Source organism: Glossina fuscipes, unplaced genomic scaffold (genome assembly GCF_014805625.2).
Source record: "Glossina fuscipes isolate IAEA_lab_2018 unplaced genomic scaffold, Yale_Gfus_2 0, whole genome shotgun sequence".
NCBI lineage: Eukaryota > Metazoa > Arthropoda > Insecta > Diptera > Glossinidae > Glossina > Glossina fuscipes.
In genome coordinates, this window is record NW_023998414.1 from 6,057,994 (window position 1) to 6,072,329 (window position 14,336).

General features: G+C 30.5%; 2 protein-coding genes across 3 annotated transcripts in view; one reads left to right on the top strand and one right to left on the bottom strand.

Moving 5' to 3' along the window:
* The window catches only part of LOC119633972 (hormone receptor 4), a 58,816-nt gene that overhangs the window by 18,784 nt on the left and 25,696 nt on the right, over nucleotides 1–14,336 (top strand). The gene's annotated exons all lie outside the window — the stretch shown is intronic.
* The window catches only part of LOC119634001 (putative GPI-anchor transamidase), a 62,513-nt gene continuing 50,337 nt past the window's right edge, over nucleotides 2,161–14,336 (bottom strand). The window contains exon 6 of the mRNA XM_038027900.1: nucleotides 2,161–2,426. Within this exon, the coding sequence (XP_037883828.1) occupies nucleotides 2,315–2,426 (112 nt within the window). The 3' untranslated portion in view covers nucleotides 2,161–2,314. The remainder of the gene's footprint in view (nucleotides 2,427–14,336) is intronic.

The window sequence follows — 14,336 nt, forward strand, 5'->3', positions numbered from 1 at the left end:
TTGTTGTTGCTATTTTACTTATACTTACATACATATACGACAACAATTTTTCAACGTTCAATGTACGTAATCGATGTCACGGACGTTCGTTCGTTTTATTTAGTGTATGAATTCGATTTTTGTTGTGCTTTTGCCCAAGTGCGAAGAGTAAAGAGAGTAAAGGCAACTTGTAAATGGAAACGTGTGTGTGTGTGTTTGTGTGTTTGTGTGCGTGTATGTGCGTATGTGCGCAACGTATACTACAATTTCGCATGGCTAGAGTAAAAGTGCGTGTATCACATATATACACATCATGTATGGAGGATGATAATCAACATTTTAAATTATCATCATATTATGCGTATGTGTGTGCGTGCACGCGTATGTGTGTATGCGAGTAAGCACAAAGCAAAAAAAAAAAAAAACACAAATGCTACTTTTTAATATGTTTGCAGAACTTTCACTTGCTTTGACACCGAATGTTAAATTTCGTTACCTAGCACGTCAAGGCAACGCTAGGGTTCGTTGGGAGAAAGAAAGCAAAATTTGTGTGTGATCGTTCGATTATCATTGCTATTGTTGTTTTCTTTAATAAGTATTTAAAAAAAAAAAAAAAAAAAAAAAAAAAAAAAAAAAACATTTTTTTCAAACCCTTTTAGGACTGTTTTAATGCATAATTTTTAAAATTTTTAAAGCTTAGTAATAGAGAACAAGTTTAAAAGAATAATGATAATGATGGCTTGCTTTTGCGCAAAGATTAGAAGCAACGTTTTTACAAAGCTATGCAAATGCGTCAGTCTTTGCTTACCAGCGAGGAAAATCCATTAATCGGATGTGAATGCGTTCAGCTTCTATAAATTAATCTATTATTTTTATATTAAAGAAATTTAGGAACATTTTCTTCTTCTTCTTTTTAGGTATTAAATGTTCACGACCTATATTTTAATGAGTTTGTTATTATACTATCATGACAAAAATTAATATCCATAAGGAATAGATTTTAAAGATTGGATTCGATTGAATTTGAAAGCTTTTTAGAAATATTTTATTTTTATTCATTTTTATTACTTTAAATACGCGGAGTATTTCGAAAATCATTTACATACTAATATCGTGCAGTGATTGGTAGAAATACTTGCTTCGATTTCCAGAGATTAATACAGAGTCGTCATCATCCAATATAGAAGCTAAGCCTTTCTTATTCCATAAGTTTAATTTTCACTACTTACGAGGCGATATAATTAAACGTAAGCTACATGTCACTCGGCCCGAATAAATTTATTACTTTTGTGTACAAATATCTATTCTTCTATGGTGATTTGGCGAACAATACTGAACACAAATGTCAATTTTTGTGTGAATCTAGCAAAATAAGAAAAAAAAAAAAAACAAAAAACGTGATCGGTATAACATTCCTATTTTATTTGATGATTCTGTATGAGCTGGCTTGCAATGGTTTATATGCAATTTTGCCCAAGCTCTTGACAACCGGAATAAACATTTTGCTTTATATTTCTCCTTTAAAAGATAAACGTAAATTCCGACTCTGAATGCAAGTTAAAATACTTTATTTTATCTTAATTCAAGATACATTTTTATCTGATTCTTCTCTCTCTCCCTCTCTCTCATGCATTATGTGGATGAAAATGTTCTCAATAAAAAAAAAGACAAAAAAGGTATAGAATAGAAATAGAAGGGAAGACTGTACGTATAAGATTAAGTGAAAACACAATGGTGGGCCACGACTCCTAAATACCCTACAATACGCGACAGTTATTCATCTAACGACGCGTTATGTGGAAGATGGTCGAAAAAATTCTCCAAACCAAATCATTCTCCAATCGCTTTAATTCGTAGTTCAAAACACGCCAGTGTATTACATTTCATCAAAATATCTCGGAAATTGCGATCTGTAGATTGACAGACAGACAGACGGATAGACGAGCTTAATAAAAGTTGGATCTACCTCAAGTCCTTCTGGCTATTACATATATCCGCATAAACTTAATACGCACTCGCATCTCAAGTGTTGTGGGGTATAAAAACTCTTCATTGGCTTGGACTAGTTCGATCCAATCGATCTCTTCTAATAGCTAAAGTGTCCAATTTATCAAAAAACAAATGCATTTTTTTTTTTTCTTACTTAGTCTCATATTGCCTGCAACACCTGCTGAATTTTGATATAAGTTTTAGAATTGACATTGACATCCAGTCAATAAAGTATCAGGAATTTTCGAAATTCAAAACAATAAATTCACATTTTTTATTACCTTTTATGAAGCTTCTTGCAGAAGAGACGTTTTCCGAACGTGAAAATATCCTGCCAATGTTTCTTTTAACGCTTTCGCTGAAACGATTTTCTAAAATTTCGTTGAATTTCGTCTTCGGATTTTTTTGCTATGTTCCATTCCATATTATTCGAGTCAAATAACGTTTGGAATGCAAAACTGAAAATAAAAGAAAAAACCTTTAAAGGGATCAGTCAGTATTATTACTGCGGTTTTTGTTTTCTTAGAAATATTTGTAAGAAACGAAATATGCTGAATAGAAGTGCGTTGTTGTTTGCTATAAGGGGAGCTGCAAAAAATTTTATGATTACGGTTAGTTTTAAAATAAAACTTTTACGAAAACGAAGGCGTGTTAACTAACTCCGTGAAGCTTTTAAGCATAAGTCATTTATTTATTTATTTTTATTTTTTATTTTTTTTATTTTTGTATTAACAGGGCGTTCCCATCTTTAGAGGTGAAAACTATTAGTAGAGCATATCTTTTTCTATGCGATAGTATTAATATAGTTATAATTAGTGTACACACACCATGTATACATATGTATATCGGCATAATTCTTTTGCCTACGTTAGTAATGTTAGCGGATAAAATAAGCACCAGCCCTTTACGACGGCGCGTTTAAAGCTCCTGCATTTAGGCGCAGTGCTCTTTCCGAATGAATGCACACCGAATCCTTCTGTCGCTACTTATAATGTCATTACTTAAATAAAATAAAAAACAACACTATATAAAGAAATACAATATGTAATTAAGGTAAGGAAACATACTTGATAGCAGGCAAATTAAATAATTAGTAAACTTAATCGGGAAGATGTTTAAGATTAGCTAAAGTTAATCGATCGATCAGGAGCGTTTATATCTCCCAATCGCGTTTTCATTGTATCATAATACAGGTAAGCCTAACACTTCTAACTTAATTCCTATCGAAAACGAATATTTAAAATATCATAAAATTTAATTAAAAAAATTATTTAAATAAAAATTTTAGAAAAAAAAACAAAAAAAAAATTAAGATTACTTTACTTTGTATTGAAAAATTGATTCTCTTTTTCCCAAAAAAAAGAAAAAAAAAAAAAAAATTTGAAAAAACAAAAAAGTGAAGCAGTAAACGTTCGATTAATATTTGTGATAAAAAGGAAAAGTTGTAATAAAGCAATTTTGCTAATATAAAAACAAAAAAAAAAAAAAAAAGAAAAGAAAAACAAATCAGGAAGTGAATTAACACACATATCAATAAATTTGTGTGTTATTTAATACAACTGCATGGAAAGAAAAAATGCAACAACTATAACAACAAACATTATATCAAAACCCAAGCAATAAACATAATATCATGTAATATAAAATATAAGAAAGAGAAGCAAAAAAAAAAAAAAAAAAAAAAAAAAAAAAATAAAAAAAAAAAAGACAGACAGACATTATTACCATTGCAAACGACGTGCAACGACACTGGGGCACAAGCACAACTATTAGAAAAACAAGAAGAAGAAATAAACACAAACATCAACATAATGACGCTATAGCTATGCGTATGTATTAGAGAGAAGTTAGTCAAGTTTTGCTAATGCAAAATGAAGAAAAAAAAAAAAAAAATGAATAAATAAATAAGAAAAAAAAAAAAAAAACTCGAAAAATTTGCACTTTTATGCAACCAACTACAGCCACAAACAAAAACAACAACCACACTACGTACACAACAGGAAAAGAAATTAACATGTTTAACACAGAAAATTTTTATGTATGTACTGTACGTACATTCCGTAGAGAAAGCTTTACTCAATTCACAGGGTTTCATGTACGTGCACATGTATCTATAGATATATATATGAATAGAGTATATGAAGAAGAAGGTAAACTGGTGGTATGAGTAACATATATATCAATTAAATTATAGTTAACAGACGAGATTAGTAAAAGGTAAGAGAATTTCACTTTTATAGAGAATCTTTCAATCCAACAATTGCAAACTCAGATGCGTTCAGTGAGAGCAGCATAAAAATTGATAAACCAAGCGAGAGAGTGAAAGAGAGTAAGAAAATGAGCTTTTTCTAATGACTTTCATAACATTAGAAACAGTGCACAAGAATGATATAAATACACGTAATGCACTTGCTCTCTAGTTTCCTTTCACTCTTTGCGGAAGACAGAAAGCAAAAAAATGAATAAGTAAGAGAGAGAGATAGAGAGAGAGAAAAAAGAGTAAGATAGAGAGAGAGAGGGATGGTGTGAAAAGGAGTGAAAAAGAAAGGGAGATTATTGTTTATGTATTGTGTTGTAATACATAGCCGGCAACTCCATATGAAGCAAGTTATTTATTATACTCGCATTTAGTCGGCATTTATGTGTATATTTTCTCTGCCTTTTTAACCCTTTTCTATCTCTTTCTTCCTTGCATGCAAACTATATGAAGCTTTATTTTTTATTTTGCATGATTTTCCCATTTGATTTTACTCTTTCGCATAGATATAACTGTGAAAAATTATGATTTTCTTTCTATGAAAAGCTTTTTATATATATATATATATGTATATATTATGCTGATGACGATGATGATAATAATGATGATAATGATGACGATAAGACGAGGATAAGTTAACATTTACTTACATTTCTTACTCTCACTCTTTCTCTCTATAAAACTGATGTTGAAACATATTTGAAAACAAAAAAAAAAAAAAAGAAGGAAAAAAAAAGTGTTCTCTTTTTTCTAAATAAAAACTAATGCTTCATAGTCGAAAACACATACACATGCGAATTTATTTAGTATAGAAAAGCAAAAGAAGAAAAAGTTTTTTTTACTCGTAATGTTACTCCATAAACACAGAAATGTGAAAAGTAAGAAAAAAAAAAAAAGCAGCGACAACAACAAATAGAAAAAAAATCTATTGTATGTGGATGGCTGACTGACTGACTAGCTAGCTGGCTGATGGCTTTTTTCTTCTCTATTTTTTTTTTTTTTTTTAGTTAAAATATTATACATTTTGGCGCTTGTTGGTGGCTTTCTTTCGTTGACTCCTTTCATTTCACTTAAAACCGTTCGGCTAAACGCACGTTAAACGCGGTTGCTCTATTAGAAATTCATAACATACCATTTAACATAACATCACTTCATCACTACAGTACTTATAAAGAAAATTTTTATTATAACTGAAACTCTAACTTTAACGGTTTACGCTCGGGAGTGTAAACGTATGTGAGCGCGCGTGTGTACGTGTATGTATGTATATAGATATATATAAATATATATATATATATATATATATATATATATATATATATATATATGTTTATGTGTGTATGTATGTACGTATATACAGTGGGTTAGTGCTTTCTTTTGCCTTATACACGCATACTTAACACTTAATGCCTAATGCCTAATGCAAGCGGCTCGTGGTCCGTCTATAGTTTGAAAGTTTTTCAATTCAGTTTTGCTTTCGTTGTGATGTCATACATACATCGTTGTAACGCGTTATGATTAGTGTTTAGTTGAAAGCGCGCGTTTATATGTTATGCTTGGATCGGTTTTTTTGTACGGAAAATATTTATTATTAGATCTTTTTTTTTTTTGTTTTCTGGTAATAAAAATATATAATAAATAAGTGAATTACTTTTTTAATTAAATAATTGATTACTGAAGAAATCGGGTAAAATAAATAATAAAAAAAGCGGAAGTGCATTTAATTAAGTAATTTTTAAAAGTAAAATGTGACATTTTTTTAAATATCTATATAAAAAAAAATTTTCTTTGGTATGTTTGACATTTTGAATAATAAGCTTCAAAAATAATATTAAAAAAAAAAAAAAAATTATTTTTTTTTTTATAACTCCATAAGTTTCCTCTTCATTAGTGCTTACAAAAAAAAAAAAAAGAAAGAAATTCTATGCATCTAAAGTTGTTGTTGGCGTAAGCAAATTTTTGAAAATTATAATTAATTTAATGAATAAAAAGAATAAAATTTGTTATAATTAATAATATCAATAAAACAAATCGCCGTAATAAATAAAATAATATATAGTTAAGTAAAGAAGTAAAACAATAAAAAATATTAAATAAAAATATATAAATAAAATCAAAAAATAAAATCATGAAAGTATATAAAAATCGTGAAGAATTTTTAAGAATGTATTCAAAGGGAAATGAAAATAGAATATGTTAATTTATAACTAACATATAAACAATAAATATAATGATACATTCTATAAAAAAAAAAAAAACTTACAAAAAAAATAAATGAGTAATGAATAAAATATGAAAAATAAAACTACAAAAAAGAAAAAGAATAAAAAGAAAACACAAATTGAAAAAAAAAAATATATATATATACATATATATATATAAATATATATATATATATCGGAAATTAGAAATAGCAAAAACAAAAGTTTAAAAATAAGACACAGGGGACTGTGAACAATTTAAAATAAAATGCAAAAGCGGGTATAAAACTAATTATTATAAGCGAGATAAACAAAAAATTTTTAATTATAATATATATATAAAAAAATTTTAAATTTAAATTCAGTAACAAAACAACAATTTTTTTTAAAATTAAATTAAAAGTAGAAAAAAAATAAATAAACTCCTACACTAGAAAGATTGATGGGAAAAATATAAACAATCAGAAGCAGTTTTTAAGCTTGATATCAAAATTATCAGAATAAGTCTTTAGTGTTCTTTCCAACTTAACCACCTAACAGTCTAGCTAAAGCGTCAGCAAAGTTAGGCAAGCATTATGAAAAAATAATATACGCCTTAAGCAGGATCTTCTTTACTCAACGTATTGTAAGCGGTAACAGAAACGCGCATTAGTCGGGCCATTGTTAATATTAGGCAATATTTGGCTCGATCCGATTCTTGACCTTGAAAATATATGTAAAATTTGTACGATTGTATTTACAGTGGGCGTGTGAGTGAACCGGTTAGAACTATTTCGAATTTATAAATACTTACCGTAATCTCCACTATCTAGTGATATATATATATATATATATATATATAAAAGCAACAAATTTTATTATGCACCAAAGGCAGCCCAGTGCATCGATCAGAGCAATTCTTACGTCGATCTTTTTAAAAACGGCCTTTTGTTAATAGAAATATTTTGAAAATTTTGTTTTTCTTCTTCTTGATTTCGTACTTGTGTTCTTATAAAACCTATGGCGACAAACTAAAGGCATACACGGCCAAGACGGAATTTTGGACCTAAACATTAACCTCTTAAAGATGAATGGACACATGAACATAGTCACACTGTATTTGCATATACACCTATACATACATACACATATATATATATATATATATATATATATATATATATATATATATGTATATATATATCTATACGCTTTTATTTAAGAAGTGTCACCAGGCGTTTGCTGTTACAAGATTAGAAGTCTGATGCCTTTATTTAAGACTAAGTTAAAAAGTTTCTCAGACTAAAATTTACAACCCGCAAGAAGCCAGACATATAGGCATAGCTTAATCGGTTTTTTGTAAATACCTAAGTATTTGCATAAGTGTGATAAACAAAATATCGCAATTCCATCCGCCCTTACGTCGCATCCTTGCGATGGTATCTATAAAAAAATTTGCAGGCGATCTCTTATTCAAAGGAAGCACATTCTCCGTTAAATGGTTAAGTGGTTGTATAAATTCCAAGGAGTTTCAATAGTAGCAGCTACCGCAGTTGAAAACTCTTCAATTTTTTCACATAATATAAAATGGGCAGGATAGTGAATCAGTTGTTTCCAATAATGATAAAATGAGAATTTTTCCCTTCAAAAATTTTATTAATTGCCTTTTTTTTGCCTTTTTTTTTTGCCGTTTTAAACAAAATACGAGGAAAAAGAAATATTCAATTCTCGTCTTAAAATACGATAACAGTAACTGCCATCCTTAAAAGATTTTATTGCAAGGATTAATTGAAAGCAAAAGCACGAATTCTACAAGATTTTTTTTTTTTTTTTTTTTTCCTCGCTCCATTTGGTAGAAACTTAGTGGGGAAGTGTTTTCTGATATTTGATTGAATTTAAGACCTCGTTAATTGTTAAACCAAGGTAATTGAAGAATATCTGTAACCTGGTTTCCTTACTTAGCTTGAGGTCTACCCAAGCATGTTAGCTAAACGTTGGTAAATATTTTTACGTAAAATAAATAAAAATTTTAATTATAAAAGAGAAAGAAAATAAATAGAATTTCAGGTTACCGAAGAAGTTTTTGCCTTGAATTAAAAAAAGAAAAGCAAAAAAAAACATAAAACGTGAATTAACTCTACAAAACTAACGTTATGTCATGTATGTGTATGTAAAGAATTTTTTTGCTTTCTATTTTTGACATGAAAACCTTAACTAAATCAAAATGAGTAAAAAAATTATATTCCTCCGCGACTGAATCTTTTCTACTCATCATCATTTGATATTTGAATCAATAATATGTAGACTTGAAAGGGTCTTTGAAGCTTCTTTTTTCTCGGTCCTGTACACGCTTTAACAAAAGAATTGTATATGAATATTTTATAAAGTTGAGTAAGCGTGGCCGATTTACTCCATAATATATAAATGCATACTTTTATGGTTGCATCTGTTGTGGTTTATAACTAATGATCCAAAAATCAAAATTTTTTTTTTTATTTTTAAAAACACAGGTTGTGTTATACTGCGGTTGTGTCGTTTGACCGGTTCGGGAACGATTTCAATGTCAAATTTATAATCGATTGCTGTATTTTTGCTTCGAGGAAAACAAACATTGTCGGACGGACGGACGGACATGCACAAATCGCTCAGAAATTTGATACTGATCAAGAATATATATACTTCATGGGGTGTCTGAGTCTTCTTTCTGGATTTTGCAAACGTCCTGACAAGATAGCCGTACTCCTCATCCTTCAGTGATGAGTTCGCTTTGCCGCTCAAGTATAAAAATTACAATTTGCCTTCTATTTGTTAAAATAATTCTTCGAATTCTTCCATTGAATAATCGCTTCTTCCACTTCTTTCAAACATAACAAAGGATGAGATTCTCTCGATCGAAATTTTAACATATGGCTGACTTAACCCTCTTTGCTTTTCGTTATTATATTGAAACATTTATTTTAAATTTTACTTTATCAAAATATGAGAAGTACAATGCACTTTGCTATCACAATAAATTGATCGGATGCATTAAGAGGACTGCGGAGAGTGATAATATCTGTAGCTTCACTCGCAAGAAAAACTCAATCCAATCCGATCATACATCGGAAGGCTATAAATCATGCGCAACTATCAATTTTTCTAGATACAGAAAACGTTGCTAGAACAGTCGGTAATGGCATGCAACATTTACCGGTTGGTGACGCAATTCCCAGTCCATAGCCATTCCGTATATCTTTATCTCATCTCCTGAGTGATTGGTCCTATTAAATGAAATAAGAGATGAGAAGAAAAAAAGCTTATAGTAAAGTCAAATGACCGAAATGATAGGAAATCTGGATGAGCGCCTTTTCAGGGTAAAAATTTTACCTGTGAGCTATTGCTCCTTGTATAAATGCATAATCTCATAAACTGAAAAATCTTAATTATAATAACTTATTGACACATTTTTAAAACTTTGGAAAAAATAATAAACACCGACATATTAAAATGCATTGTGTTTTATTTTAAATCTTAGACATTGCGGTTATATTCTGAACTGAAATTGAGTATTGGCACTGACGCAAACGATGTGTTCAACTGTCAATCACTTTCTCCGACATTTGTTATGCTATGTCTGCAATAGCCTAACGAATATTTGCCACTGAATGCGTCATAGTTCGTGGGCTGTCCGGATAGACAGAGGATAGAGCCTTAACTTAGCCACAAAGGAATATGAAAAAAAATTCGTAGAGTGTTAAATTACAAGACCGCGGCGGCCAATTCTTAAAGTCCGTTCGCCAAACCTCTCTCTCCCTCGGCCAATCAATTAGACACAAACCCACTATTCTTCGAACCACTCTCTGCCTCTTTTTCTTCCTTCACCTCTTTCGGACCGGTATGTTGCATGTTTTTGTGACAAACATTTATAGATTTAACTTGAAGCTACTTTAATAGAATGTTATTAACCATCACAAACAGAATGATGAATTTGAGAGACTGTCCTTATGTTTCCTGCAACATGTTGCTAAGGAGACTAATCCCCTCTTTTTGATGTAATTAAACTTTTAAAATCAATTAAATAATATTCCCTGTTTAGCAACATCTCTCCCTCTCCCTCTCCCTCTCTCTCACTGCCATTATTTTTACAAGTTTCCGGTCCAGTTCGTTTACATGTAAGTCCTCGAGTTAAATTGCACAGCAAAAAATAGCGAAATAATTCTTTCGTTTTTTGTTCATTTTAAAAGCAAAAAATAAAAATAAAAAAAAACAATAATATCAACTGATGATCGTTTGATTGAGTTAGTTAAAAAGAAAAGAAGGCAAATACTTTTTTGGTACCTTATAATATAATAATTATAGTTTAAATAAAAATTTCCAATTTCAGATAAATCATAAATAAAAGACATAAAAAGAAAAGTGTTTTAATTGAAAATTAATATCTTTTTCAACACTCCGTCCATTAGCAATTAATCGAAGAGAGTTTATACGCAAATATTAAGAAAATATATTTGAAAATATTTTAAAAAAAAAATATTCTTAAAAGAAAAAAATTAAAAATAAAATGGTTAAGAAAAAAAAAATTCATTAAATATCTGAACATAAAAAGAAAATAAAATCACAATGAAGGCTGATAATTAAACTTATTTTAAACTCTTTTAATCACACTGAGGAACGGAAAATATTAAAAAAAGGAGAAAAAAAAATTTAATTACAAGACTTTTTTAAACCATGGGGACATATTTTCCTAATTTTTTTTTTTTTTTTTTGGTTTTTTTTTTTTTCCAAGTTCCATAAATCATAAGAAACTAACAAATAAGGATGCATGTTAGGTATAGTAAATGCTTCCGAAGCATGCCAAGTGTTCCTATAAATGCCAATCATTTCGAAAGTTACAACTGTGCATATACATGTGTTTGTTGTATTGACATATAATTGACGAACGTATGTAAAAACATTTCAATATAAACCAGTAAGAACATTAAAGGCCGGACAAGACCGACCGTGAAATACCCTACACTACTTCATATTTACTAGTTTTGAAAATAATAAATGAAAAATTACAAATTATTTTCATCCCAAGGGATACTTCGCATATTGGAGGTAGCCCGAACACATCAAATGAGCAAATTCAGCAAACTTAGTTTACTTCCTAAAAATATTAATATTTTTCATTTTCCGTTATAGAAATGTACAAATTAGACTTTCTCTCCAAATAAAGGCTTACTTCTCATAATAACGCCCGCATATGTTTGTGATGTAAAACGTAGCCGTAAATGATCCAAATACCTCAAAAATTGCGAGCTATTAGCTTAGAAAATAATTCTGAAGCGATCGGTATAATTAAAGTTGTGGCTGCTTTATTAAGCTCTTCTGGGTGTTACATACGTCCAACGCACAAACTTAATATACTCTGTACTACAAGTAGTGTAGGGTATAAATATACTTTTGTCTTAGCCCCACTAAATACTCAGGCTCGCGTTTCCAGGGTATTTTGGCGCAACAAGAAGCAAAATTCTTTATCTTGCAAATTTATGTTTTTATACACAATGTTTATCAAATCCAGTACTCGATACGCTATTTCTCAATACATATATAAGAAGAAGATATCTAAGATTAAACATTTTGATTACAGAACTTTCTTGCATAGATATTAGGTCTACAAATAAATTTGCAACTTTTTTTCATAAAATTCGAAGCATACTTTTCTGCAGTCTACAGTCTTTTGCTTTTTAATAGATACCTTGGGTGTGCACATATCAGAAAACGTTATTGGTCCATTATCGTATATCCTTAACTTTCCAGCTAAATGTGAACCACTCCTAATTAGACATTTCTGGAGAATAATCTGTAATTGAGAGAAGTTCCCAGCCCCAAATTGAATATCACTTCCTGGGTTTTCTGTTGCTGGAGACGAACGGACGTATATGAGCTATATCGCTTTCAAGACAACTATTTTTTGCCCGCAATCTAGCAAAACATTTTCTACTTGTTTTATAAGTTACTGCATTTCCATTCCAAGTCGATTTAATCGTTTCCGTAGCTTCAGGTGTATATTTTTCCGGTGTAATTCAGCTAAACCCAGAACACAACACAATGCCTTAGATTCTCTTACATGAGATCCATCTGTTTAGGCTTTAACCTACACGAGACGGCAGCTGGTTACCACAACTGAAACTTATACAACTGTACAAGCACCAAAATCCAAATTATTTCTAAAAATTTCGGGAGAATTGAATGCAACACAAGGTAGACTTTGTAAAACGGCAAATTGCAAGGTAGAAAATTTATTTATAGACCCAAGTAGTAAACTTTATGTAGTACGAGTAGGAACTTGCTATACTATTATACATATATATTGAATCAAGTGAAAAGAAGTTCGTGGCGTTTCTTTGCACGCAAATTAAAACATATTTTTTGAGCCTTATTTTGCATTTTATAGGCGAAAAACTGAACTAATAATGTATATGTATTCATACCACGCCGCGCGTATGAGCATCGGTACACATCTCACATTTCCCCGATGCCTTTTAGCACGTCAAACTGTAGTGGAAACAGTGCATTACTTGGTTAAAACGCGTGAGATTTTTCATTTAGCTCTGTGGCGGGTTATCGCCGAATTAGTTATTGCATCCTTTGTCTATGTTAAAGCATTTCCCTCATCTAATGGAAAGCGTCATGTTACGTGACATCAACCTGCAATTTTGCACCAAGTTTCGTATTTCAAAATTTTGACTCATATTCAAAAGTCAATTATTTTCCATTAAATTACCCAATCTCATAAGATTTTCTTTCCATTCTAATAATCTTGTTGATCATCACCTTTGAAATCCGCCATAGTACGGTCTGATAGGTTTAGTAATGTCAAACTTACACGATGTTAAAGTGATCTATCAAGGGAAACGCTACGACCTTTCTCTTTAATTTAATATATTAATCTTCTTATATATGTACGAAAATATCCATATATATATATACAATATATATAATAATAAATAAAAAATATATATATAGTATATATATACATAAAGTAACACATTTGGGTTCATCCTACATATCAGATGGCGCTGTAATCGTCTTGGTTTTCCTCATGTGTACCTATTTAATATTTATAAAGCAGGAGCTTGATCATTTACCATATCCTTATACCCATAACCAAACGATGAGAGGTCTATTAACTTTATTAAAACGCTTGCAATGATCAGAAGAAAACTTTAGCGATCCCATCATCATCAAATTCTGAATCGATTTAAACATGCCCACCCGTCCGTCCGTTCGTCTGCGCAATGTCTGTTGTAAACGTTCTCTTCACCGTAAAAATAAAGCTGTCGTCGTGAAATTTGACAGATATATTGGAAGCTCTTGCACGCAGATTGGTATTGCAAGTGGACCAAGAACCTCTGTGTTTCCAAAGACATAAAAAATTGGGTTTTTTCTCATGACTCATAAACTGCAACAGATAAACTTGCAAAAATTTAACCGTATATTCAATGGGTGACGTTGTAGTAGCTGCTCAAGATTGAGAGAATTAATCACACCTACCCAATGCCATGGTATAGTAAAATTTTGTTATCTTTGTCAATACCTTTGAAAGACGCAGAAGCTAACTTCAAAAACACCATAAGGTGTATAAATTTTTGGCCAATTTCAGCTTTGGAATGCACCTAAAAAGGTTCGTCTATTCGTCTGTCCATTTGTCCGTCTGCGTAACTGAGTAATAGTCTGCGATGAACGTTCTTCCATTCGCAAAAATGAAGATTTCGCCGACAAATTTGCAAAAGAAATTGAAAATGACCCAAACTTGCCTGCAACGCCCACACACCTGCTTGTTAGTCATAAAGTACAAACCGCACCATATAAATTTTCAACTTTATTCACAGAATATGAGAAGTTAGCGTTACTACACTTTTTTTTATTTTTTTTTTGGAAAACAGTGACGGGTGCAAAAGATTCGG